Source organism: Rhinopithecus bieti, unplaced genomic scaffold, assembly GCF_001698545.2.
Source record: "Rhinopithecus bieti isolate Rb0 unplaced genomic scaffold, ASM169854v2 scaffold_2723, whole genome shotgun sequence".
NCBI classification, from domain to species: domain Eukaryota; kingdom Metazoa; phylum Chordata; class Mammalia; order Primates; family Cercopithecidae; genus Rhinopithecus; species Rhinopithecus bieti.
In genome coordinates, this window is record NW_016804119.1 from 2,762,257 (window position 1) to 2,784,690 (window position 22,434).

At 44.2% G+C, this 22,434-nt stretch overlaps 2 protein-coding genes and 1 pseudogene across 2 annotated transcripts in view; all 3 read left to right on the top strand.

Moving 5' to 3' along the window:
* Positions 1-3,661, top strand: part of LOC108523602 (putative protein ZNF321) — a 4,776-nt gene extending 1,115 nt beyond the window's left edge. The window contains 2 exon segments of the mRNA XM_017864290.1: positions 1,526-1,954; positions 1,956-3,661. Of these exon segments, the coding sequence (XP_017719779.1) occupies positions 1,526-1,954; positions 1,956-2,046 (520 nt within the window). The 3' untranslated portion in view covers positions 2,047-3,661.
* An 11,787-nt stretch (positions 3,662-15,448) lies between these two features.
* Positions 15,449-22,434, top strand: part of ZNF83 (zinc finger protein 83) — a 27,237-nt gene continuing 20,251 nt past the window's right edge. The window contains exons 1-2 of the mRNA XM_017864644.1: positions 15,449-15,520; positions 18,934-19,021. Coding sequence (XP_017720133.1) covers positions 19,007-19,021 — 15 coding nt within the window. The 5' untranslated portion in view covers positions 15,449-15,520; positions 18,934-19,006. The remainder of the gene's footprint in view (positions 15,521-18,933; positions 19,022-22,434) is intronic.
* Positions 20,599-21,373, top strand: LOC108523878 (Golgi apparatus membrane protein TVP23 homolog B pseudogene; annotated as a pseudogene).

Consider the following 22,434-nt stretch of genomic DNA (forward strand, 5'->3'; position numbering starts at 1 on the left):
GTCAAAAGTTTGAGGCCAGCCTGGGCAACATGGTGAAACCCCATCTCTACTAAAAATACAAAAATTAGCCAAGCATGGTAGTGTGTGCCTGTCATCCCAGCTACTCAGGAGGCTGAGGCAGAAGAATTACTTGAACCCAAAAGCAGAGGTTGCAGTGAGCTGACATTGGGCCACTGCACTCGAACCTCTTATGATAAAGCGAGACTTCATCTCAAAAATATAAAAATACAAAAAACTTTTTAAAAATGTCACAACATGCCTTTTCTGCATGGATATAAGTCATTTTATGACAGTTATTCAGACAAATGCTCTGTTAATTTTTTTTTTTTGAGGTGGAGTCTCACTTTGTCAACCAGGCTGAAGTGCTATGATGTGATCTCGGCTCACTGCAACCTCTGCCTGTTGGGTTCAAGCCATTCTTGTGCCTCAGCCTCCCGAGTAACCAGGACTACAGGCATGGGCCACCACGCCTGGCTAATTTTTGTAATCTTTTTTTATTTTCTCAGTGCTATGATTGTTTGACAATACAGAAATTTCCATTGATTTTGGTTGTCCTTATATTAGCTTGTTGTGGATTATTTATTGATATAGTGTGGGGAAAAGAGAGGTCAGCCTGTTACTGTGTTTATATAGAAAGAAGTAAATTTAAGAGACTCCATTTGGCTCTGTATTTGAGATGCTGTTAATCTGTGACCCTACCCCCAACCTTGTCCTTGCAAGAGACATCGCTGTGGTGAGGATTTTGGGCTGTGCAGAATGTGCTTTGTTAAACAAATGCCTAAAGGCTGCTTGTGGTTAAAGGCCATCACCATTCTCTTAAATCTCAGTAAAAGAAAAACATCTGTCTCCTGCCCGTCCCTGGGAAATGGAACATCTCCGTGTATCTGTATGTCTTACTGCTGATTTACTCCCTTATCTTTTGAGCAATAAATACTGAGGGAACTCAGGGACCGGGCCGGTGTGGGTCCTCTGTAAGCTGAGCACCGGTCCCCTAGGCCCCGCTTTTCTTTCTCTATACTTTGTCTCTGTGTATTATTTCTTTTCTCAAGTCTCTCGTTCCACCTAACGAGAAGCACCCACAGGTGTGGAGGGGCAGGCCACCCCTTCAATATAGTATATTATGTGGTTCTTTAGCCTTTATTTGTACACAGTAAATATGCTGTAAATATGAAGAATATGTATTTTTTCTCTTCTTTGATGTGACAGTGATATGTTTTTTGCGAACGGTTACACGCCTTAAGTTCACATTGGAAAAATACTCCTTACACATGTGTGCCCCATCAGTGTTTTGTCATGATGTTGGAAATAGGCTTCAGTACAAATGATTTGAAGTACATGTAATCGTCCTTATTTATTAAAGAACCTTACTCCTTTTGTGTTCCTAAACTTTGAAGATCATGTTTGGGAAGTTTAAAAATAAGTATTGTTTTTGGTGTCATATACACATTTTAGTATTATTTACCATCTGTACTTAATTGGAAATATATTGGTGTTTATATTTTGTAGATATCTCTTCCAAATGCAGGATAAAGTTCTCTTCAACAGGGCAAGGCAATATAGAAGTGATCCACACAGGAACATTGCAAAGACATGCAAGTCATCACATTGGAGATATTTGCTTCCAGGAAATTGAGAAAGATATTCATGACTTTGAGTTTCAGTGTCAAGAAGATGGAAGAAATGGCCATGAAGCACTCATGACAAAAATAAAAAAGATGACTGGGAGTACAGACCAATATGAGCAAAGGCATGCTGGAAGCAAGCCTATTAAAGACCAGCTTGGATTAAGCTTTCATTCACATCTGCCTGAACTGCACATATTCCAGACTGAAGAGAAAATTGATAATCAAATTGAGAAGTCTATCAACGATGCTTCCTCAGTTTCAGCATCCCAAATAATTTCTTGTAGGCCCAAAACACACATTTCTAATAAGTATGGGAAGAATTTCCTTCATCATTACTCACACAAAAACAGGAAGTACACATGAGAGAAATCTTTCCAATGTAATGAGAGTGGCAAAGCCTTTAATTGTAGCTCACTGTTAAAAAAATGTCAGATAATCCATTTGGGAGAGAAACAATATAAATGTGATGTATGTGGCAAGGTCTTTCATCAGAAGCGATACCTTACATGCCATCATAGATGTCACACTGGTGAGAAACCTTACAAGTGTAATGAGTGTGGCAAGACCTTCAGTCAGAATTCAGCCCTTGTAATTCATAAGGCAATTCATACTGGAGAGAAACCTTATAAGTGTAATGAATGTGGCAAGGTTTTTCATCAACAATCAAACCTTGCACGTCATCATAGTCTTCATACTGGAGAGAAACCTTACAAGTGTAATGAATGTGGCAAGGTTTTTAATTGAAAAGCAAACCTTGCACGTCATCATAGGCTTCATACTGGAGAGAAACCTTATAAGTGTAATGAATGTGGCAAGGTTTTTAATCAACAATCAAACCCTTGCACATCATCATAGACTTCATAGTGGAGAGAACCCTTAGAAATGTGAAGAATGTGACAAATTGTTGAGGTCCAAATAACACCTTGAAAGACATAGGAGAATTCACACTGGAGAGAAACCATACAAATGTAAGGTTTGTGACAAGGCTTTCAGGTGGGATTCACAGCTGACACAACATACTGTAATTCACACTGGAGAGAAACCATACAAGTGTAATGAGTGTGGCAAAGCTTTTGGTGGGTAGTCAACACTTATTCACCATCAAACAATCCACGGTGTAGGAAAACTTTACTAATGTAATGATTGTCACAAAGTCTTCGGTAACGCTACAACCATTGCAAATCATTGGAGAATCCATAATGAAGAGAGATATTACAAGTGTAACAAATGTGGCAAATTTTTCAGACATCGTTCATATCTTGCAGTTCATTGGCAAACTCATAGAGTAGAGAAACCTTACAAATGTGATGGTTGTGGCAAGGTCTTCAGTCCAGCTTCATCTTATGCAAAACATAGGAGAATTCATACAGGAGAGAAACCTCACAAGTGTGATGATTGTGGCAAAGCCTTTACTTCACATTCACACCTCATTAGACATCAGAGAATGCATACTGGACAGAAATCTTACAAATGTCATCAGTGTGGCAACGTCTTCAGTCTGAGATCTGAGGTTACTCCTTGCAGAACATCAGAAAATTCATTTTTGAGATAATTGTTCCAAATGCAATGAGTATAACAAACCATCAACCATTAATTGGCAATAGAGTCATTTCAGCACTGACTTGAGTTTGAGTTGACTTAACATTGAGTTCAAGCATTAACTGACATTAAAGTGTTTATGTTAAGAGGATTGGGCCATGCAGGGTGGCTCACACCTGTAATATCAACACTTTGGGGGGCCAAAATGGGTAAATCACTTGAGGTGAGGAGTTTGAGACCAGCCTGGCCAACAGATGTGAGTCACTTTTCCCAGTTTGCTTTTCGTTTCTTTAACAAAAACTGACAGGGATTCTCATGGGTATTGTGTTGAATCTAAATCACATTGGGTTATATAATCATTTAACAGTATTAATTTTTTCCAGTCCGTCAATATGGGTTGTATCTCTATTTAATCATTTTGATGAATGTTTGTAGATTTCAAAGTAGAAACTTCTCATATTTTTCCTTTTATTCCTAAGTATTTCTTACTTTAAGTAAACCACTGCCCGGGTTCAAGCAATTCTCCTGCCTCAGCCTTTCAAGTAGCTGGAACTACAGGAGCATGCTGCCATGCCCGGATAATTTTTTCACATTTTAGTAGAGACGGGGTTTCGCCATGTTACCCAGACTGGTCTTGAACTCCGGAGCTTGGGCAATCCACTTGCCTCAGCCTCCCAGAGTGCTATGGTTAGGTTACAGGCATGAGCCACCGTGCCTGCCCCAGGGATGTATTTCTGAAGGACTTGGGATCGCTCTTTGAAAGGCAAACAACAAGGAAGATAATACTTGTATCTCAGTAAGAAATTAAATAATTCAAACCTTAAATACTTCCAATTTAAAGCTATGGACCTTTAAATAATACTGGGCCTTGAGAGGAATGTGGTCATGCAACCTGAGTCCAGTGGTATGCAGACGCAACTTCTAAGAGTCGTAGGTAGTTAGGAAACTAAGCAGTCCCAGAGAAAGACCTCCTCTGATCATTGTCCCCTCTTCTGGAGTGATAAAGTACCTTCCTTGAAGTGTATCAATCTGTAACCAATCAAGTTGCTGCAACCTATGCACTGGTCTTGAATGGAAAATGTGGTGATTCTGCTAAAGCTTTTCTGGCTTTCCCTATGTCTGTGAAACCTTAACGTCTCTACTTGGGAATGCTGATCCCATTCATTTGGAGTTGATGTTTCTAGGTGGCTCTCTTCAAACTGTGTGTTCAAAGGATCTATACTTAATCATGTATTTTAAATTTTATTATGTGCTGCTGACATCAGTTTCTGTCGTATTTTAGAAGCCTCACAAGAGAGGTCACCTTTCACCATGTTGTAAAACTCTCACTTGCCAAAAAGACATGGGTTAGGGTTTTTCTCCCTTCTTCTGGATGAAGTTATTAGCTGACACAGATGGTCAACTATGTTAACAACTAGAGCCAGGATGAACTATGTGTGACCAAGAGTGTTATCAGTTCCTCTTCCCTGAGGACTGATTAGTGTTTATCTTGAAAACATGTACTTAATGGGTTGTATAGAACAGGGAAGTTTCTTTCTGTCTTTTCAACCTCCTAGCTATTTGCCTCTATTTCCCATTGTCAGGCCTCTGAGCCCATGCTAAACCATCATATCCCCTGTGACCTGCATGTATACATCCAGATGGCTTGAAGGAACTGAAGATCCACAAAAGGTGACATTCCACCACTATGATCTGTTCCTGCCCCACCCTAACTGATCAATTGACCTTATGACAGCCCACCCTCCCTGTCCTTGCGATAATGAACTTTGTGATATTCTTCTGCCCTTAAGAAGGGTACTTTGTAATATTTTCCCCACCCTTGAGAATGTACTTTGTGAGATCCATCCCTTGCCCACAAAAAATTGCTCCTAACTCAACCGCCTATCCCAAACCTTTAAGAACTAATGATAACCCCACCACCCTTTGCTGACTCCTTTCTCGGACTCAGCCCGCCTGCACCACCCAGGTGAAATAAACAGCCTTGTTTCTCACACAAAGCCTGTTTGGTGGACTCTCTTCACATGAATGTGCATGACATTTGGTGACAAAACTTGGGACATGGGGACTCCTTTGGGAGACCAGCTCCCTGTCCTCACCCTCACCCCATGAGGAGATCCACCTACAACCTCAGGTCCTCAGACCAACCAGCCCAAGGAACATCTCACCAATGTTAAACTGGGTAAGCGGCCTCGTTTTACTCTGTTCTCCAACCTCTCTCACTATCCTTCAACCTCTTTCTCCTTTCAATTTCTGTGCCACCCTTCAATCTCTCCCCTTAATTTCAATTCCTTTCCTTTTCTGGTAGAGACAGAGGAGATGCGTTTTATCCGTGAACCCAAAACTGCAGCGCCGGTCACGGGCACGGGAAGACAGTCTTCCCTTGGTGTTTAATCACTGAGGGGACACCTGCCTGATTGTTCACCCATGTTTCAGAGGTGTCTGATCACCGTGGGGAAGCCTACCTCGATCCTTCACCTTGGTGGCAAGCAACACCTCCCCTGGGGGGCAACTACCTTCCACCCCCATCTCTCCGTGTCTCTACCCTTTCTTTTTTCTGGGCTTGCCTCCTTCACTATGGGCAACCTTCCACCCTCCATTCCTCCTTCCTCTCCCCTAGCCTGTGTTCTCAGGAACTTAAAACCTTTTCAACTCACACCTGACCTAAAACCTAAAAGCCTTACTTTCTTCTGCAACACCGCTTGACCCCAATACAAACTCGACAATTGTTCTAAATAGCCAGAAAATGGCACTTTTGCTTTCTCCATCCTATAAGATCTAGATAATTCTTGTCGTAAAATGGGCAGATGGTCTGAGGTGCCTGATGTCCAGGCATTCTTTTACACATCAGTCCCTTCCTAATCTCTGCTCCCAATGCGACTCATCCCAAATCTTTCTTCTTTCTCTCCTGTCTGTTCCTTCAGTCTCCACCCCAAACTCTGAGTCCTTTGAATCCTCCTTTTCTATGGACCCATCTGACCTCTCCCCTCCCCAGGCTGCTCCTCACCAGGCTGAGCCAGGTCCCAATTCTTCCTCAGCCTCTGCTCCTCCACCCTACAATCCTCCTATCACCTCCCCTCCTCACACCTGGTCTGGCTTACAGTTTCATTCTGCAGCTAGCTCTCCCGAACCTGCCCAACAATCTCCTCAGAAAGGTGGCTGGAGCTGAAGGCATAGTTAGGGTACCTGTGCCTTTTCTCTATCAGANCCAATGCGACTCATCCCAAATCTTTCTTCTTTCTCTCCTGTCTGTTCCTTCAGTCTCCACCCCAAACTCTGAGTCCTTTGAATCCTCCTTTTCTATGGACCCATCTGACCTCTCCCCTCCCCAGGCTGCTCCTCACCAGGCTGAGCCAGGTCCCAATTCTTCCTCAGCCTCTGCTCCTCCACCCTACAATCCTCCTATCACCTCCCCTCCTCACACCTGGTCTGGCTTACAGTTTCATTCTGCAGCTAGCTCTCCCGAACCTGCCCAACAATCTCCTCAGAAAGGTGGCTGGAGCTGAAGGCATAGTTAGGGTACCTGTGCCTTTTTCTCTATCAGACCTCTCTCAGATCAGTCAGCATTTAGGCTCTTTCTCATCAGGCCCCACTAAATATATACAGGAATTCCATTATCTAACTCTGTCCTACAATTTAACCTGGGGTGACTTAAATGTCATCCTAACTTCTACCCTCTCCCCAGATGAACAGGGAAGAGATTTTTCTCTAACCGTCTTAGAGATGTGGCTGGAGCTGAAGGCATAGTCAAGGTTAATGCTCCTTTTTCTTTAGCCGACCTCTCCCAAATCAGTTAGCATTTAGGCTCTTTTTCATTAAATATAAAAACTCAGCCCAGTTCATGGCCCGTTTGGCAACAATCCTTAGACGCTTTCCCGCCCTAGACCCAGAGAGACCAGAAGGCCGTCTTATTCTCAATATACATTTTATTACCCAATCCACTCCTGACATTAGAAAAAGCTCTGAAAATTAGATGCTGGCCTTCAAACCCCACAGCAGAACTTAATTAACCTCGCCTTCAAGGTGTATGATAATAGAGAAGAGTTGCAATTACTTGCCTCTGCTGTGGGAAAAACCCCAGCCACATCTCCAGCACGCAACAACTTCAAAACACCTGAACTGCAGCAGCCACATGTTCCTCCAGGACCTCCTCCCTCAGGATCTTGCTTCAAATGCCAAAAATCTCGCCACGGGGCTAAGGAACGCCCACATCCCAGGATTCCTCCTAAGCCATGTCCCATCTCTGTGGGACCCCACTGGAAATTGAACTGTCCAACTTGCCTGGCAGCCACTCCCAGAGCCCCTAGAGCTCTGGCCTAAGGCTCTCTGACTCCTTCCCAGATCTGCTCGGCTTAGTGGCTGAAGACTAATGCTGCCTGATATTGCCTTGGAGGCCTCCTGGACCATCACAGATGCTGAACTTTGGGTAAATCTCCCAGTAGAGGGCAAGTCCGTCCCCTTCTTAATCAATATGGAGGCTACTCCCTCCATGTTACCTTCTTTTCAAGTGCCTGTTTCCCTTGCCTCCATAACTGTTGTGGGTATTGATGGCCAGGCTTCTAAACCCGTTAAAACTCCCCAACTCTGGTGCTAACTTGGACAACATTCTTTTATGCACTCCTTTTTAGTTATGCCCACCTGTCCAGTTTCCTTATTAGGTGGAGACATTTTAACCAAATTATCTGCTTCCCTGACTATTTCTCGGCTACAGCCTCACCTCATTGCCACCTTTTCCCCCAGTTCAAAGCCTCCTTCGCGTCTTCCTCTCATATCCCCCCCATCTTAACCCACAGGTATGGGACACCTCTACTCCCTCCCTGGGAGGGAGAAACATTACAAATGTCATGATTGTGGCAAGGTTTTCAGTCAAACTTCATCTTATGCAAAACAGGAGAATTCATACAAGAGAGAAACCTCACAAGTGTGATGATTATGGCAAAGATTTTACTTCACGTTCACACCTCATTAGACATCAGAGAATGCATACTGGACAGAAATCTTATAAATGTCATCAGTGTGGCAAGATCTTCAGTCTGAGGTTCCTCCTTGCAGAACATCGAAAATTCATTTGGGAGATAATTGTTCCAATGCAATGAGTATAACAAACCATCACGCATTAATTGACATTAGAGTCAATTCAGCATTGACTTGAGTTGGAGTTGACTTAACATTGAATTCAAACATTAATTGACATTTAAGTGTTTTTATTAAGAGGACTGGGCCAGGTGCGGTGGCTCATGCCTGTAATCCCAACACTTTGGGAGGCCGAGACAGGTAGATTACTTGAGGTCAGAAGTTTGAGATCAGCCTGGCTGAGAGGCATGAGCCACTTTTCCCAACCTGTTTGTTTCTTTGACAAAAACGGATAAGGATTATTATGGGTACTGTGTTGAATCTAAATCACATTGGGTTAAATAATTATTTAACAATATTGATTTTTCCAATCCATCAATATGTGTTGTATCTCTATTTATATAAGCTTTTTAATCATTTTGATGAATGTTTATAGGTTTAAAGGTACAAAGTTCTCACCTTTATACGTTTATTCCTAAGTATTTCTTACTTTAAGATCTCTAGCAAATGGAAGTGTTTTTAAATTTTATTTTATAATTATTAATGTATCAAAATTCAACTAATTTTGATGCTGATAATTTATTCTGTAAATACACTGAATGTGTTTATTAGTTCCAGTAGTATTTTGGTTGACTATGATTTTTTTACACAGAAAATTATATCATCTACAAACAAATATAATTTTACTTCTTTCTGATTTGGATGAGTTTCATTTGTTTTGCTATTTAATTGCTCTGGCTAGGACAGCCAGTATTTATTGAGTAGAAGGGGTGAGAGCATTTTTGCATCATGTGAAATTCTGCAGGGAAAGCATTCCATTTTCCCTGCTTGGTTATTTCTGCATTGGTCATTTCATGGATGCTCTTTCTATTGTTGAGGTAAATTTCCTTCTCTATTTTGTTTTGGATTTCCATGATGACTGGATGTTGAATTTTGTGAATTGCTTTTTCTCCATCTATTGAGATGATGTGGTTTTCATCTTTCATTCTGTTGAAGTGGTATATCACATTGATTTGCTTGAGTATGTTGAACCATCCTTGCATCCCAGAAATAAGTGGCACTTGAATATCTACAATACTTTTTATATCCTCTTGAATATAGTTCCTTGTACAAGGGGTCTTTAAGAAGTTCATGGAAAAATACATATTATGAGAAAATTGTGCATAAATTTCACACCTTTTGCACCCAAATGAACTGATACAAATTGGTTGTAACATGTCTGAACAGGCTGTAGTTTGAGGCAATCAGAAGGATAAGACATGAGTTTGAAAAGAGACTCTATCAAAGCAATACAAATTCTGCTAAAATTGAAACAAGAAAAAACATCAAATTCCTGATTAGAACAGATGAAGTGGGTCAGGCCTGTAACACCAGCACTTTCAGAGACCGAGACAGGTGTGGCATGTGAGCGCAGGTATTGAAGACCAGAATGGGCAACATGGTGAAACCCCCTTCTCTACAAAAAAATCCAAAAATTATCTGGGCATGATGGCATATGCCTGCAGTCTCAACTACTGTGTAGTCTGTGGTGGGAGGATGGCTTGGGCCTAGGAGGTCGAGGCTGCAGTGAGCTGTGATCATGCCGCTGCACTCCAGTGTAGGTGACAGAACAAGACGCTGTCTCAAAAGAAGAATACTATGGTAAAGTTTGGGTAGAGAAATAATGAAATCATTAATCCTTTATGAAAATGTTATGGTGATGATGCCCCCCAAAAATCACCAGTTTGTAAATGGATAACTCATTTTGAGTTGGGACAAGACAATGTTGAAAGTGATGCATGGAGTGGCAGGCAGACCATCCACATCAGTTTTACAGACAAAAATTAATCTTATTTGTGCTGTAATGAAGAGGACTGACAGCTAACAGCAGAAAAAATAGGAGTTTGAGACCAGCCTGGTTAACACGGTGAAACCCCATCTCTACTACAAATACAAAAATTAGCTGGGTATGGTGGTGGGTGCCTGTAATCCCAGCTACTTGGGAGGCTGAGGCAGGAAAATCGCTAGAACCCTGTAGGTGGAGGTTGCAGTGAGCTGAGATGGCGCCATTGCACTCCAGCCTGGGGAACAAGAGCAATACTCCGTCTCAAAAAATAAAAATAAATAAAGATGTCAAGCCCCTTCTTTTCTTTTCTTCACCATTGTGGTGTGCACTTGACTCTGCTTCTCACCATGTCCTCTCACAAGAGTTTCAGGGTTAAGAGATTCCTGGCCAAGAAACAAAAGTAAAATCATCCGATTCCCCCAGTGGATTCAGATGAAAACTGGTAATAAAATCAGGTACCACTCTAAAAGGAGACATTGGAGAAGAACCAAGATGGGTCTATAAAGAATTGCAGATGAGATGGCACACATATTTATGCTGTCTAAGCGTCACAATCACGTTACCATATCAAACTGAAAATGTCACCACTATCTGGAGAGTTGGACATTTTTTATTGCTAATATATTTTTTCTCTCTGACTCTGTTATGAATGTGTTCATTGGCTGGGTTCAACAATAAATATGTGAGTCTTTTCATTTCAAAAAAAAAAAGTAAAATGATGTAATTCCATAGGGATCCATAATTTGTGAACTGCTTTTGGATTTTTTGAGATGGAGACTCCACTGGGTTCAGTGGATCACAGCTGTGGTTCTCGCACTTTGGGAGACTAAGGTGGGATGGTTGCTTGAGGCCAGGAGACTCCTGGGAATCTTCTTGTCTCTCCTAACCCAGTTCATGATAGACCCTTGAACTTTACTGTTATGGAAAATCTATATAAAGCAGTATCAGTGTGTCAAAGCATTATGTCAGTCACAAGCTTGTGAAAGAAAAATAAAAATTGCTAAGCCAAAGAGAAAAGTCAAGCTGGGAACTATGTCAGACAAACCTGCCTTCCATTTTATTCCTAAACAAGATAGCTACAAGTATTTAAAAGACAGTTACAGAGAGGCAGGGTGCAGTTGATCACCTGAGGTTGGGAGTTCGAGACCAGCCTGACCAACATGGAGATACCCCATCTTTACTAAAAATACTAAATTAGCCAGGCTTGGTGGTGCCTGCCTGTAATCCCAGCTACTCAAGAGAATCACTTGAACCCAAGAGGTGAAGGTTGCGATGAGCAGAGATTGGGCCACTGCACTCCTACTTGGGCAAGAGTGAAACTCTCAAAAAAGAAGAAAGGAAGGAAGGAAAGAAAAAGAGAAAAGCTACCATACTCCCCTCACGAACTGGGAGCCTCAAGATCTTCACCCTAAAATAGTTCTGTTGAATTCCTCCCTGGTAATGTAAACTGATAGCTTATCTGCACAAGTGTGGGACAGAACCCATCCCTCTGCACACCCGAGACAAAGGCCTATCTGATTGCTTCACCTGCCCTATTTATGTAAAAATTCAGAGCCACTGAGCCAGACTAAGGCATAAGTGACTATCCTCTACTCCCTCTCATGTATAAATTGTGTATTCAGTGGAAGGCTGATCAGTCACTCAAAGAATGTGATCATTTGTTATCTACCTGTGACCCGGAAGCCCCCCAGTTCCAGTTTTTCCACCTTTCCAGACCGACTTAATGTACATCTTCTATGTACTGATTGATGTCTCATGTCTCTGTAAAATGAGTAAAACCAAACTGGAGCCTGAACACCTTGGGCACACGTCGTCAGGACCTCCTGAGGCTGTCAGGGGTGCATTTTTAACCTTGGCAAAATAGATTTCTAAATTGATTGAGACCTGTTAGATACTTTTGGCTCACAAGCTCACGAACACAGAAAAAAAAGAGTAAGAAAAAAACTAGCACAAAATCAGTTCCAGAATGACCGAGATGCCGCCATTGCACTCCAGTCTGGGCAATAAGAGAGAAACTGCGTCTCAAAAAACAGTAAAAGAAAAGAAAGTAACTAGGTGTAATGCAAAGCACTAAATCAGTTCCAAAATCTGAACAACTTCATATTTATTCAACATAGGGAAATGCTCTTCAACTTTGTGTGATTAGATTCCATTTGTGAATGACAGATTTCTAATATTTGATTAAAATAAAAACCCATGCTATGTAATTTTAGCCAATTTAAAGCTGCAGATAATAAATGATCAATTATATAGATACATGAAACTTACTAATATTTCACTCAGTATTGCTATTGCTATGTTCTTGAGGCAGACGCTCAGTCTGTCAGATACATTACCAGAGATTGGTGTCGTCCATATTTGTGCTTAGGACTCTGTGGTACATGACTAGAAATTGTTAAGCAGGAACCTAGGAGAGCTAGAGCATGGGGGCGATACCTGGAACAAGACTGGGGCGGGGCAAGAGGGAGGAGGCTGCCTGGGAGCCAGGCCGTACAGCGGGAAAGGGCAGAACCAGAGGGTTATCGTCATCTTGGGGGCGGGTCTGGGGGGGTGTTGTTATGAAGGGCGTGGGCCTGCAAGGGTCCGGTTCGGGCTCTCAGCTGGGCCCCTATGTCGCCTACTGTCATCCTCTTGCCGGCCTGGGACTAAATCCTCCGGGTTCTAATTGGTGGATTGGTTCTGATGTGCCGTGATATTACCCCTAATATCATAGATCTTCTGTCGTACCTGATTTTATTACCCGTTTCAAGTTAGTGTTTCAAACAATCGAAGGTAAAACAACATATTGTAGTAGCCACCAGTACTGAACGCTGAATCGTTTTTCCTCTTAAGTTGAAAATAGTTTTTTTTTTTTTTTTTTTTTTGAGACAGAGTCTGGCTCTGTGGCCCAGGCTGGAGTGCAGTGGCCGGATCTCAGCTCACTGCAAGCTCCGCCTCCCGGGTTTACGCCATTCTCCTGCCTCAGCCTCCCGAGTAGCTGGGACTACAGGCGCCCGCCACCTCGCCCGGCTAGTTTTTTTTTGTATTTTTTAGTAGAGACGGGGTTTCACGGTGTTAGCCAGGATGGTCTCGATCTCCTGACCTTGTGATCCACCCGTCTCGGCCTCCCAAAGTGCTGGGATTACAGGCTTGAGCCACCGCGCCCGGCCTGAAAATAGTTTTAATGTAAAGCGCCTTGTTTGAGCAGGTAGAATCCTGAAGGTGGTGTGGGTGAGCTCCCCTCAGACTGGGGCAGCATAGTGGGGAGGGGCAGGGACCTCGGTAAAAGGGTGGAGTGGGGGGCTGGTTGCAGAGGGGACTGACAATTAGAATCAGGAGAACTGCTTGAACCCAGGAGGTGGAGGTTGCAGTAAGCTGAGATTGCACCCCTGGGCGACAGAGCAATACTCCTTCTCAAAGAAAAGAGTTTTCCTGTCAATAATTAGGAAGACTAAGCAGCCCCAGAGCTAAGACCTCATGGGATCATTGTTACTTCTTACGGAGTGATAAAGTAGACTTCCTCAAATTGTATCGTCAGTAACCAAACAAGTTGCTGCAGCCTATGCATTGGTCTTGAATGAAAACTGTCATGATTCTGCTAAAGATTGTCTTTCCCCGTATGTGAAACCTTAACGTCTCTACTTTGGAACTCTGATCCCATTCATCTGGAGTTGATGTTTCCAGGTGGCTATCCTCAAGCTTTGTGTTCACGTAAACTCAATACTTAATCATATATTCTAAATTTTATTATTTACTGCTGACATCAGTTTCTGTCGGATTGTAGGCACCTGACCAGAGAGGGCACCTGTCGCCATGTTGTAAAACTCACACTTGTCCAAAAGGCATGGGTTGGTGTTTTACCCCTCCCTCTGGATGAAGCTAATTAGTTGACACAGATGGCCACCTCCATTACCAGTGTGAGCCAGGATGAACTATGTGTGACCAAGGGCGTTGTTAAGTCCTCTTCTCTGAGGGCTGATTAGTGTTTATCTTGAAAACATGTATTCAATGGGTTGTATAGAATAGTGAAGTTTCTTTGTCTCTTTTCAACCTCTTAGCTGTTTGCCTCTATTTCCCCATCATATTCTGGCTTAAGCCTTATTTATTAATAAAGTGGTTTTTATTTCTCTCACTATTATAGTCGTGAAGATGATTTCTCATTTGGGAGAAGATTTTTGTTTTGTTTTCCATTATATTTTCTCAAAATTTAAAGAGTAAAATAAGGAATATTTTTGGGGCCAGGCACGGTGGCTCATGACTATAATCCCAGCACTTTGAGAGGCTGGGGCAGGCAGATCACTTGAAGTCCGAAGTTCGAGACCAACCTAGACAACATAGTGAAACCTCGTCTCTAAAAATTAGAGACGAGGTTTTTAAAATACAAAATTAGCTGGGCATGATTGCGCGTGCCTGTAATGTCAACTACTCCGGAGGCTGAGACAGGAGAATCACTTCAACCCAGGAGACAAGGTGCTGCAGTAAGCCCAGATCTCGCCACTGCATTCCAGCTTGGCCAACAGAGAACACTCTGTCTCAAGAATAGAAAAAAGTAAATATAAAAAAGAAAATAAGCCGGGAGCGGTAGCTCACGTCTGTAATCCCAGCACTTTGGGAGGCCGAGGCGGGCAGATCACTTGAGGTCGGAAGTTTGAGACCAACCTGACCAGCATGGAGAAATCCTGTCTCTACTAAAAATACAAAATTAGCAGGGCATGGTGGCACGTTCCTGTAATCCCAGCTACTTGGGAGACTGAGAAAATGCTATTACAAAAAAAGCAAGAGAGAGAGAGAGGAGGAAAGGAGTCCTGCGGGAGGGGGTGTTTGTCGAGGAGTCCAGGCCAGCCTTTGTCGCCCAGGCTGGCCTGGACTCCCAGGCTCAGCGATCCTCCCGCCGCTGCTTCCTGAATAGCTGGGACCTCAGGCTCCCGCTCCCGTGCCCGCATCCCTGCTATGTTTAAGCCGCAGGTGGTGACCTCACCTCTCCTTGGCCTGAGCACTCCATCCTGCATCTCAGGCAGTGGCCTGAGTCTCTGAAGCTAAGCACAGGGTGGACTCTCCCAAGTGAGAGAATAGAAAGGGAGAGGATTTCTATTCGGTTCTGTGGGCCGTCAGCATGAAATCCTACTTTTAGCCCAGGCAAGGCTTTGCATTTCCCATTCTAGTTTGCATCTTCATTCCAGACAATTCCAGGGCTTTTGAATCATGCCTCAGCCTTCCTGGCCGGTCTCGCCTCCGAAACCCGAAAAACAGACCCGCTGGGAACCGGGCTGAGAGAGGCACAGGTCCCGCCCTGGCCCCGCCCTCTGCCTGTTCTAAAGAGGAAAGTCTCTCCCCGCCTTCCGCCCCGCCCCGCCCCGCCCCTACTCCTCAAGGCCCTGCCCACCTCCCCGCGGGCCCCGCCCAGACCTGGCTTCCGTACTGCGTGCGCAGATTCGCGCAAACCCGGAAGCGGGTTTCGTGGAGTGAAGGTCACACCGCGGCGGTGAGTTTCGCTCTTGTATTAAGTCTGGGCTTACCAGGTCCCCTGTGCTTCTATACCTGAAACGTGGGGTCCCTACAGACCTGGAAATTCTCGCCCTTCTTCCTTCACCCAGGACAAATTGAGACGTTCCCATGAGAGTCCGGATATTGCTTCCTTTTGGGTTTAAAGTCGCCCTGAGGCTGGGCCGGCCCGGTCTTTCTGCTGTAGGGCAATGTTACACTTCCTGTCGCGTAGTTTTCCTGCTCAAAACCATTTTCTGACTCCTCCCGCCCCGCGCTTTTTAAAGTCCTCACCCGAGAGCTGGATTCCCTCCCTGGGAGCCTCCCACCCTCGCCTTCGTAGGCCACTGGAGCTGCAGCGCCGGGACCTCAGCCCCGGGGAGGCCGCGTCCTCTGCCTGGTCTTGGAATCCTGCAGACCCCACCCTTGTCTTAAGACGCCCCCACGTCCCTCCTCGCGCCGGGCCCTGCAGTTCCCCAGGTCTCCCCTCTGCAGTCACCGCTTCCCCTGAGACCGCTTGGGGAGGTGCCCGGGGCTTGCCCTGTGATATGGGGTGTTCTTGCCTGCCCAGCTCCAGCCACTGGAAAATGTGCTCCCCCGGGATGCAGGCGTCTTATTCCAAACCCTCCCGTGATTGTGTCGGCCAAAGGCTTCAGGAGACAGAACAGTAGAAAACCTGAGACAGACAAAAGAAGAATGAGAAAGACCATAACAGATGGCAAAGTAGAGGATGAGTGAGGGATTTGCCGAGAGACAGCAAAAGTGAAAAGAAAACGATAAGAAAGCAGGAGGAGAAAAGCAACTGGAGAAATGTAGAGAAAAGCTAGATGTACAGAGAGATGAAGGACAGCAATGTAGGGAGAGGGGCAGCAAAGAGGAAGGCTCATCAGAGTGAGGAAGAGGAGGAGGGATTTGGAGCTCGGGCAGACAGAGCAGAGTGGTGCTGGTGGCAAGGAGAACAGAGGGAGAACCACAGCAGGGAGGATACCTGAGGACTGGGGTTCCAGAGAGTGGGAACAGGGAGGTCTAACAGGGAAGAGAGAATTTAACAGAGCAGAGGAGGTACAGAGATGGGAGAAGAGACGGAAATATACCAAGATTGAGGATGATCGAACGATTGGGGAGAAGGAGCAGCAAGAAGTTAAGTTGCGAGGATGGAGTAGAAGAGGTGGAAGAGAAGGAATGGAGGGAAGAAGGGGATAAACGGCAGAAGAGGAGAGGGGTACAAAATGGGAAGCAGAATTCCAGGGAAATTAAAGAAAACAAGAGCTAGAGAGAGAAGGGGAGAATGAGAGATAGGTACAGAATTAGAAAGGGAAGCATAGTAATGAAGAAAGAGGGGTGGGCGCAGTGGCTAACGCTTATAATCCCAGCACTTTAGGAGACTGAGGCAAGAAGAGTGTTTGAGTCTAGGAGTTCGAGTCCAGCTTGGTCCACATAGTGAGACCCCCATCTCTGCCAAAAAAAAAAAAAAAAAAAAGCATTAACTGGGCATGATGGTACACACCTGTAGTCCCAGCTACTCTGAAGGCAGAGGTCCAGGCTGCAGTGAGGCGAGAGCATGTCACTGCACTCCAGCCTGGTCAACAGAGCAAGACCTGTCTCAAAAGAAAAAAAGGGGTGGGAGACTTTGGGTTTAGATGAGTGGGTGAGCTCATTGGATACGATTAGTTGTGACATGTTGACTTCTTTGTATATAATCTAGTAACTTAAAACTTGCTTAAATTATACAGATGAGATTGAGAATTTTAAGAATCCTATATGTGCATTTTATAAATCTTGGCCTCAGAGGTTAGCTTCCAATTGGAATCCCTATTCAGCCAGAGCGGAGTGACTTATTCACTTGTGAGTCACTCTGTTCCCTTTTCCCAGAGTGGGGTAGGGAGTGGGGCAGTGAAGTGGGAAAAAAAATTCCTTTCTGTTATCACATAATTTTTTTTTTTTTTTTTTTTTAGAAGGGGGCTTTCTCTTTCTCCCGGGGTGGGGGGCAGGGGCCGAATCTCAGCTCACTGCAAGCTTCGCCTCCCGGGTTTACACCATTCTCCTGCCTCAGCCTCCGGAGTAGCTGGGACTACAGGCGCCCGCCACCTCGCCCGGCTAGTTTTTTGTATTTTTAGTAGAGACGGGGTTTCACCGTGTTAGCCAGGATGGTCTTGATCTCTTGACCTCGTGATCCGCCCGTCTTGGCCTCCCAAAGTGCTGGGTTACAGGCTTGAGCCACCGTGCCCGGCCAATCACATAATTTTTAACTTAATTAACTAATATTAAGAGACAGCATCTGGCCAATTGCCTAGGCTGGAGTGCAGTGGCATGATCTCTAACTGCAGCCTGGTCCTCCTGGGCTCAAGTAATCCTCCTACCTCAGCTTCCTGAGTAGCTGGGACCACAGTCATGAGCCACCAAGAAGCCCTTCATTGTTTTTTTTTTTTTTTTTTTTTTTTTTTTTTTTTTAAAGAAATGATGTTTCACTGTGTTCCCAGGCTGGTCTCAAAATCCTGGGCTCAAAGTATCCTCCTGCCTTGGCTGCCCAGAGTACTAAGATTACAGGAAAGAGCCACCGAACCTGGTCTACATAGTTTTTTGATTGTTTGTTTGTTTTAGATGGAATTTCCCAGCCTGGGAAAGGCTGGAGTGCAGTGGTGTGATTTTGGCTCACCACAATCTCAGATTCCCAGATTCTTGGGATTCTCTTGCCTCAGCCTCCCAAGTAGCTGGGATTACAGACACCCACCAAGCATAGCTACTTTTTGTATTTTTAGTTGAGACAGGGTTTCACCATGTTGGCCAGGCTGCTCTCGAACTCCTGACGTCAAGCAATCCGCCCGCCTTGGCCTTTCAGAGTGCTAGGATTACAGGTGTGAGCCACCGCGACCGGCCCAATTTTTGTATTTTTAGTAGACAGAGTGTTTCAACATGTTGGCAGGCTGGTCTCGAACTCCTGAGCTTAAGCAATTCTCCCACCTCAGCTTCCAAAGTAGCTGGGACCATAGACACACAGACATGCACCATCATTCCTGACTACATTTTTGCATTTTTGGTAAAGATGGGGTTTCACCATGTTGCTCAGGCTGATCTCAAACCCCTGAGATTAAGCGATCCACCCACCTCGGCATCCCAGAGTGCTGGAATGACAGGCACGAGCCACTGCACCCAGCCTCTGCGTGAGGTTTGGTCAGGGCTGGGTCTGTGCCCTGAAGAGGTGCTCATTTCAGCCAAGCTCCCCACTGCTGCAGCGTGTGTGTGGACTTCTCCAGGAAGGTGCGGGAGTTTTCCTGTAGGAGTTTATTGTCTCTGGTGCAGTGGGCAGCAGAGGGGACCATATTTCCACAGGGTGAGGTCTCCTTTGTATGTGTGGTTGTGTTACAGGGACGGGGTGTGTTGATTCTGAGCAATAAACATATTTTTAACATTCAGGACTGACTTCTAAGGACTCTTGGTACGTGAAGAAGAAATCCAGAAAAGAAAGAGGAAAGCAGAGGAGTCAGGGATGGCTCCTCCTCAGGTGAGATGATATTCTCGGTGGATTGTTCTGTCTCCTTCCTCTCAGCAACGCTGGGCCTTGGAATTGGGAATCTTCTCTGAGTCTGAAGCGTCCTGCCTGACAGGTTTGCTCACACTCACCCATGCCTTCCCTCAGTCTCTCTCATCTCGCTTAGATTTTATCTCTTGTGACCCAGTGACATGAACTTGGGAAGAGGTGGCTCTGGGCATGGTCCTGGGAAGGGCTCACACCCAGACATGGATGGAGATGGGGTGAGGGTCCCATGGTGTCAGTGCTGTTGGGCAGCAGGGATTGTTCAGGGACCACATCTGGATGCTCTGTCAGCTCTCTGTGGACCAGGAGTAGAGCAGCTGCCAATGGAAGTCACCTATTAATGGGCACAAAGTATGTGGTAAATTCTAGAAAAGGAGACCAATAAGGGGAAATATTTTCTTCCTGATTTTATACTATATTTGTAGGTAATTGAGTGAGTTACTGTGTTCCTGACTCCAAAATCTTACTAATTAGAATGGAAAGGTCATACACAGACATGAATGATACAAGGTGTTTTATTCCATCATTATTATTATTATTATTATTNGGCTCACACCCAGACATGGATGGAGATGGGGTGAGGGTCCCATGGTGTCAGTGCTGTTGGGCAGCAGGGATTGTTCAGGGACCACATCTGGATGCTCTGTCAGCTCTCTGTGGACCAGGAGTAGAGCAGCTGCCAATGGAAGTCACCTATTAATGGGCACAAAGTATGTGGTAAATTCTAGAAAAGGAGACCAATAAGGGGAAATATTTTCTTCCTGATTTTATACTATATTTGTAGGTAATTGAGTGAGTTACTGTGTTCCTGACTCCAAAAATCTTACTAATTAGAATGGAAAGGTCATACACAGACATGAATGATACAAGGTGTTTTATTCCATCATCATTATTATTATTATTATTATTATTTTTTTTTTTTTGAGACGGAATCTTGCTCTGTCGCCCGGGCTGGAGTGCAGTGGCCGGACCTCAGCTCACTGCAAGCTCCGCCTCCTGGGTTTACGCCATTCTCCTGCCTCAGCCTCCGAAGTAGCTGGGACTACAGGCGCCCGCCACCTCGCCCGGCTAGTTTTTTGTATTTTAGTAGAGACGGGGTTACACCATGTTAGCCAGGATGGTCTTGATCTCCTGACCTCGTGATCCACCCGTCTCGGCCTCCCAAAGTGCTGGGATTACAGGCTTGAGCCACCGCGCCCGGCCTATTCCATCATTATTTTAAGAATATGAAATCAACCTAAATAATAACTAGAGATTCTTTTTTTTTCTTTTTTTTTTTTTTTTTGAGACAGAGTCTCACCCTGTTGCCCAGGCTGGAGTGCAGTGGCGCGATCTTGGCTCACTGCAACTTCCGGCTCGCGGGTTTATGCCATTCTCCTGCCTCAGCCTCCTGAGTAGCTGGGACTATAGGCACCCGCCACCATGCCCGGCTAATTTTTTTTTTTTGTATTTAGTAGAGATGGGGTTTCACTCTATTAGACAGGATGGTCTCGATCTGCTGACCTCATGATCCTCCCACCTCGGCCTTCCAAGGAGCTGGGATTACAGGCGTGAGCCACCACACCTGGCCTGCTAGAGATTCTTTAAACCATTGTTACACACTAAGCTCTTGGAGATTGTGGTGTTACTGTGGAGAGGCTTGTGAAACAGGTGTTTTCGGTAAAAATAGTTACAATTGGGGCCGCCATGTTGCAGCAGGACAGTAATGATGACACTGAAGATGTTTCACTGTTTGATGCAGAAGAGGAGATGACTAATAGACCAAGAAAATCCAAAATCAGACATCCGGTAGCAGCATTTTTCCACTTATTCTTTGGAGTCAGTGCAGTCGTCTGTCTGCTCTGAGTTGCTCAGCAGCAGCTTTATTACCTGTATGGTGACAATTATGTCATTGTGGTGTGACTTTTGGGCAGTGAAGAATGTCACAGGTAGACTAATGGTTGGCCTACATTGGTGGAATCACATTGATGAAAGAGCCACTGGGTATTTGAATCTAGAAAGGAGTCCTCTCAGGAGAATAAAACTGTGTCAGAGGGGGACTCAAGAGTCTTTAGTTGGGACTTATTGCCTGTCCAGTGCTGTGGGTGATATTTGCTTTTAGTGCACTCTTCTCCTTCAGAGTAAAGTGGTTGGTGGTGGTTATCATGGGTGTGGTGCTACAAGGTGCCAACCTGTATGGTTACATCAGGTGTAAGGTGGGCAGCAGAAAGAATTTAACCAGCATGGCTACTTCATATTTTGGAAAGCAGTTCTTACGACAAAACACGAGATGATCAGACTTCCTGAATAGAGAAAACTTATGTGCTTTGTTACATTGGGGAACAACTGAAGAGATTCTTGACTCTGAACATTTTAGAGCTTAGTCCATGTTGCAACGAGGAGCGTTGGCTCTGTTTTCCACTTAAAAGCTTTATTTATAAAAAGGAAAAGTAGTTTTCATATTAAGTTTTTATTTTCTTTCCAGCATTTGGGGCTAGAAAGTATGTGCTGGCACTAGAAACATTGTCAGGATTTATTCTGTGGTGTAGGTATGCACATGTTCCACAGGTATGCACACAGCCGTGGAATATCAGTATATCCCAAGTTAATGAAAGTGGTCATTTACATAGGTAATGGAGACCTTCACATTTTGATCCATAAAACATAGGAGGATGTTCTTCGTCTGTCTCAAAGCTCTATGTGTTTACATATTATTTCTGTAGGTTATTCTCAGGAGTAAATTTTGCTTCCATGGTAAGAGTGAGCCCTTTGGCTTATGTGTAAGTTAGACAGTATTGTTCGTTTTTAATATGTACTTCATGGGAGAATGTCTTAAACATATGCAAGCAAGTGAAAATGATTAGAGCCAGTGGTATTAACTCCTTTCTAAAATCTTATTTTTATTTGTAAGAAGTCATTTACTGAAGGCCCAGTTCATATAAGTGGAATCATTGTCGTTTGTTGAAGGCATACCCAGAGGTTGCTGCTGTTCTATTTATTTTACAGAAAGAATAGCTAGATTGAAAGCCCCTCAGTGGACTTGAACTAATAGATCTTTTACCACTAAAAGAGCATTATTCTCATGTCATAATGAGAATAATCATTTACATACTTGGCATAATAAATGCCTAAAAGATATTTTATTTTCTGAATCTATTTTTTTCTTGCTATAATGGGGATATTGTAAATGATGCATTTGTATTAGTGGTATTGCTTAAAGCATTCTGTGTAACTGTAAACCAATCCAGAAACTATTGTAGGCATTTGTAAATTCCGTTATAGGTATTATAAACTTTGTTGAAGTCTTAATCAGCAGATTATGTTGTGAATATATTTGTACATCGTTAAAATACTTTTTTTTTTTTTTTGAGACGGAGTCTCGCTCTGTCGCCCAGGCTGGA